At 38.9% G+C, this 6,000-nt stretch overlaps 1 protein-coding gene across 5 annotated transcripts in view; it reads right to left on the bottom strand.

Moving 5' to 3' along the window:
• Positions 1-1,158: 1,158 nt before the first annotated feature.
• The window catches only part of SHC4 (SHC adaptor protein 4), a 177,194-nt gene continuing 172,352 nt past the window's right edge, over positions 1,159-6,000 (bottom strand). For 2 of the 5 annotated variants that reach the window (XM_059890432.1, XM_024997566.2), the window contains 2 exons: positions 4,895-5,148; positions 1,159-3,500 (listed from right to left, as the gene is read on the bottom strand). In XM_059890432.1, the coding sequence (XP_059746415.1) occupies positions 3,345-3,500; positions 4,895-5,148 (410 nt within the window). In that variant the 3' untranslated portion in view covers positions 1,159-3,344. Of the gene's footprint in view, positions 3,501-4,103; positions 4,222-4,894; positions 5,149-6,000 lie in introns of all 5 variants that reach the window. The other 3 variants (XR_009496037.1, XM_005211817.5, NM_001205912.1) reach the window with 3 other exon arrangements.

Genomic DNA, 6,000 nt, shown 5'->3' with positions numbered 1-6,000 from the left:
CATTCCTGTACAAATTTTTGTGGGACCATAAGTTTTTATTTCTGTATGACCAATGCCATTGAGTACAATTTATTGGGTTGAATGTAAGTTCCATGCTTAGTTGTTTAATAAACTACCAAACTGCTTTCCAAAGTGGCTGTACTATTTTACATTCTCACCAGGAATGCACACATGATCTACTTTCTTTTCATCCTAGCCAACATGGTGTTGTTATTATTTTTCATTTACTCATTTTGTTATGTGTGTAGTAAGATCTCATTGTGACTTTAATTTGCATTTCCCTACTAGCTAAGGTACATCTGGAAGTTCTAAATTCACGTACTGCTGAAGCCTAGCTTTGAGCATAACATTGCTAGCGTGTGAAATGAGCCTAACTGAAATGAGGCAACTTCACATGCTTCTTGTCATCTGTGTATCTTCAGTGAAATGTCTATGCATTTTTTTGCCCATTTTCTAATTAGAATTTTTACTGTTGACTTTTCTGAATTTTTTTTATGTATTCTAGATATGTGGTTTGCAAATATTTCCTCCCAGTCCATAGCTTGTCCTTTATCCTCTAAACAGAGCTTTCACAGAGCAAAAATTTGTACTTCTGATGAAGTGCAACATAACAGTTTTTCCTTTAATGGATCATGTCTAAGGACTCATATCCTGAAGATTTTCCTCTGTGTTTTTTTCCTAAAAGTTATCATGGTTTTACATGTTACATTTAAGTCCATAATCCATATGAGTTAATACTTACATAAAATGTGAGGTTCTTTCTTACGCCTACAGATGTACCATTGCTCCAGCATCATTTGCTGAAAGGCTATCCTTTGCCCAGAGAGTATAATGCCCCTTAGCCTCCCCTCCCAGTGGAGTCCCCAGGGCCGGTTAAGAGCCCCTCCTCTGTAGCCCACAGCTCCTAATAGGCAGCCCTTTCACAGGACTCTGCAGATTCTGTTACTGCTCCCTCCCGTTCCTCCACCACTGGCTGAAGAGCACTGCCTCCTCCCTTGTGGTTTCCCATACTCTGCCCAGACCTTTGTAAATAGTCCCTTTATTAAACTTTTCTCCAGTTACCCAATTTAAGTGAGCCATCTGTTTCCTGTCAGGTCCCTGACACATTCTACAAACGATAAATTTTCCAAATCCCAAACATCAGACATATTCTGTCAATTGTCATAAAGCAATAATCATTTATTTTTTTGAAAAGTTGTTTACAGATATTTATATGCAAATGGATTTCTGCTTTAAGATAGATGAAGATAAGAATGTGACATTAAAATAGCATGCAATCAATCTTCTTTTGTTGTTTCGTTTTCTTTTAACTGTGCCTGTGGCTGTAAGTACAGTATTTGCCCATTTAACTACTTATACTATTACAAATACTGATCATCTATGTATACTGCTCACATCAGTCATTCTCTTCGCATCTAACAGCATCAAGAACTCTTTCCTCCACCCAACCCAGTTATCACTCTGCTCAACCAGAATGAGACCACAACCCTGTTAAGGTAATTAGATCACCCATAAATTTCACTGATTTATACCCATGCTGATCCCCTTTATGAGGACAAATAATCAAGAATTATAATGTATGCAAAATTGAGGAAAAATAGATTATTTTCTAGTTGTATAAAAGAAAACAACATATCGAAGAAGCCAATGACAGTGTAAGTAAAATAAAAGCATAAACCTTCACATAATTAGAGTTCAGTGTGCTTAATTTCTGATGATTTCTATCCAAAAGAAGTTTCTCATATTTTATTTAAAATTTAGCAAATATTTCACAATTGCAAAGATTTATCTACATACCCAAGTGAAGTGGAATTAAGGCAATTGTCCAGATAATTCATGATAAAAAAATTCTAAAGTAATGGCCATATCTCTATATGCAAAGCTGTTTTCTGCTACTCAAAATAAGCAAATCTACTTCTATCTCCACTACGTACATTTTCCCAAAGTTCCAATGTTTTTAACTGAAAGGCTGCAGATCTCTGCTATCTGAATGATGAACTCAGTGAGTACAGACACAGACTAAAGGAAAAAAACTGGTTTCCAGACTAATTATACAGACTGGTTATCAACACTAACCCCCAATAAAGGGGAAATTTGCTTTTTATAAACTCATATTACAGTAGGGCTAAAATGGACCTCTGACTTTACCTAGTCCAGCTCCCTCATTTTATAGATGAGGAATCTGGAGTCTAGACAGATTCAGCAACTTGCTCAAGGTCATACTGAGACCACGTTCAGCGCTTTAACCTACACAATGCTTCATTACCTCATCAGTTTACCAGGTGTGCCAACATGTGGCAAACCTTTCAACTTTTTCATTCAGTGTCTTCTCCCTGGTACATTTTGTCTGGTCATATCTAGAAAAGGTGCTAAGGATACATGTAGATGAGGGACTATGAGTCAGTCACCGCCAATCAAGGGGATATTTCCCCATACTTTAAAATAAATTCAGTACTTTAAATAAGAATAAAACCAATATGGAGACAGACCATGAAGAACTGGTTTGTCATTTTTTTAAATCCATGCACTCACGAGCTCTTTTGGGGAGTCAGGGGAGTGAGGGGAAGAGGAAAGAAGGGAGAAACGCAATGAAACCAGAAATGACTGATACATTTGGCTTCTTTAGCTTGTCATATGTTACATGCAAACAGTCCAAATAGCAAAGATTGAGAAATACTAGGCCAAAGAAGCTGGGCTCCAAGCTTTTAACTAGCAAACGGGACGGGCCAATGAGACAGACCAGTGCTTTCAGTGGCCTTCCATTTGATTCCACTGGCACAGACACAGTCCAAATTCAATGTCAAATTTATTTTAACACTGCAGTGAAAATGCTGCTAAATAGAAAATAAAGTCAGTAACTATTAAGCAAATTGCTTCTGATTCTTATAACAAGGAAAAACTCTTTTGGCAAATGGTTCTATAGTTATAGAATATGAAGACATTTGAAATTTATTTCCCCAATATGAAAATGTCCCCAAATTATCAAGTTGAAAGGCACATACCACTGCCCCAGCAGTTCATTCAAGTTGTCTTTAGCATGTAAAATTTTAATTGTGCTTTTAGCTTGTTCTCAACACAATATGGCCTTACAAAGTGACATCCGTGCATATGTATAACTTCTTTTCAAATGGACACATCCTCTTCCCCTTTTCTGATTTTCACTCTCTGAAGATCAATTTTTCTTAGTTCTTTGTTTTGTAAAGGACCTAGTCCATGATGGTCTCAGAAAGATACACTTCACAGTTTGTGCTCTAATGTACCTAGAAACCAAATTTGAATTATCTTTGTGTCCTAATACAAAGTGAACTTTCCTGAAGCATCAGTGTGATGGTACTTCCAAATGGTCATTTGTTAGAATGCAAAAGTCCTGGATTATTATCTTTTCTCACTGGTTGTTTAAGGCTTACTTCACTTCCAGAAGAGATGATTGGCAAACTATTATCCATGTGATATCTGATAAGGTGGCCAACATTATCAAATACATGATCCTTGGTCCTCACCTTGAAAAGGAAATACAAATGTATTTAGGCAAAATCCTAACAGTTCTGAAAGGGATAAACAACCACAGGGTAAAAACAGACATATCCTTGAATGAGATAACTGGCTGAACAAAGAAAAGTAAAATACTTTTTAATTCTGTATCCTTTAGTAAACTATTTTCTCATTCCCAATTATCTTTTTAAAGAAACTGTCATTCCCAGTTAGGAAAATGGTAAACACTTGTCCTAATCCAAATTTGCAACCAACTTCTTTGCCATGTTTCTTTCTGATACAGTCTATCATGTCCCTATTCGTATAAATATTTGCGTCACAAAAGTATGACCACCTCTGCTATCTTTGGGTTAGCATGGCATATCTTTATTCATCCTTTCACTTTCAGCCTATATGTGTCCTTAAATCTAAAGTGAGTCTCCTATAAATAGCATACATATAGTTGGATCTTGTCTATTCAGCTATCCATCCAGCTATTCTGCATCTTTTGTTTGGGAAGGTTAATCCATTTATGTTTAGAGTAATTGTTTATAGAGAAGGACTTACTATTTTGTTCATTTTTCTTGTCCTGGCTCATTTATGTCTACAGGCACCCTCTGCTCTAGCCATACCTCGTTTGGTTTAATATTATTCCACTGCTCTGTTTGCTCCTGTGATCCTTCCCTATGCTCCAAATGTCCACCTTTAAAACGGCTGGCCTCTTTCAAGGTTCATCGTACATGTCAGACCCTGCAAAAAAGCCTTTCAGTCAGCCTCAACCAAAGCACCCCCTCTATCCTGAGAAATACCATAATGCTTTGGCTGAACCATTCTTATGCTGCTGCTGCTGCTAAGTCGCTTCAGTCGTGTCCGACTCTGTGCGACCCCATAGACGGCAGCCCACCAGGCTCCCCCGTCCCTGGGATTCTCCAGGCAAGAACACTGAACACTGGAGTGGGTTGCCATTTCCTTCTCCAATGCATGAAAGTGCAAAGTCAAAGTGAAGTCGCTCAGTCGTGTCTGACTCTTAGCAACCCCATGGACTGCAGCCTACCAGGCTCCTCTGTCCACTCTCAATTATTTAAGCATCTGTTTTATGAAATTACAAGCATCCCAAAAGTAAAGTCTCTGTGTGATACTCAGCAAGTTAACTGTGAATCCCTGAACTTCTATGCAGTAGGTATTCATTTAATTCACTGAATTGCATTAAGAAGGGCAGAAAGAGGCTGCCCTTTAAGTGATTCTCTAGGGTGACTCCCACTCAAACTCCTCCACTAGCTTCTATTTACCACTTCTGCTCCAGCTGGAGGGTTCAAGACAAAGTAAACCCTAACCTTAAACACCCTTCAGTATCAGGTTTTAGACCTATCATTCAGGATAACCTGAGTCACAAGACTGAAACTGTAGTGTGGGTCAATGATACCTTGCCTTCAGGATCCACCAGGAGAAGATGTTTTGCCTGGCCTCCCTGTAGCCCACTCAGCACATACTGGCCAGGAGACGTTGCACTCTCTCGAACTAAAAAGTCCCCATCCTTCACCAAAAGGCTCTCTGCCGCTTTCCTGCTCAGCTTGCCATGGTAGCAGTCTTCATTCCGCAGCTGCTGCTTAATGTGTGGCAAAGAATGTGAGCTGGCAGGCTGGGCCGTGGCACCTGGCTGAACAGTTTCTGGTGCTGCTGAAGTCAAAAAATAGAGATACCACCAAGTTACCTCCTCATCCATCCTTTCATTCAGTCATTCGTTCATTCAGAAAATATAACTTGAGGCCCTACTGTGTGCCAGGTACTTTTTAAATAGTGCTATTTCTAGAACAATTGGGGTTTTTGTTTCCAGAACTTCCAATGGGCTCTAATTTAATGGTAGATCCAAACATTGCCTTTGGCTTCTGTTACAGGGAAAGGCTTGCCCAGGTGCAGGAGTTTTCCTTTCAAATGAGAAATGGAACTGACTCATGAGAACTGCTTTCATAAGTGCAGAGAGAGGCTCTTTATGTCCCAAGGGCTGTAGGTTAAGGAGAAAGAGGTTTATGCTGTACCTGGATTATAGATAACTTCTAAAACATTCCCAGATGTTTTGAAAATGCCTACAGTAACTTGGGCTATGCCCACTTTTAGCATCTAGCTTTTTCTTTTAACCCAAATTACCAATGTGTTTCTGAGATGCTTCTGTCCAAAAACTTTAAAGCTATGCTAAAGCTCACAGCATTCCTATTAAATGACCACTCTGCTGTTTTTGTAATTCACCTGCCTAGACAAAGCAGAATTGATCAAGTAGAAGAAGGTAAAACATCAGGGTGGTATGGTCTGAGGCAAGGCCCCATGGCTCTACAGAATAAATGCTATCCAAAGTTGAGAGCCCGGGGGATTAAGAAGGTACATTCAGGTAGCCCGTTACAGTATTACTGGTTCTCACAGTAATAACAACTATTACGTGGTTCCCATTTATTAAGTATGATAGATACTGCTTAGTGCTTTACATATATTATCCTCAAAATCAGACAGGAAGGAAATGGATCTTTAAAAAGATTA

Source organism: Bos taurus, chromosome 10 (genome assembly GCF_002263795.3).
Source record: "Bos taurus isolate L1 Dominette 01449 registration number 42190680 breed Hereford chromosome 10, ARS-UCD2.0, whole genome shotgun sequence".
Taxonomy (NCBI): Eukaryota; Metazoa; Chordata; class Mammalia; order Artiodactyla; family Bovidae; genus Bos; species Bos taurus.
This window is presented reverse-complemented; position numbering and strand designations above follow the sequence as displayed.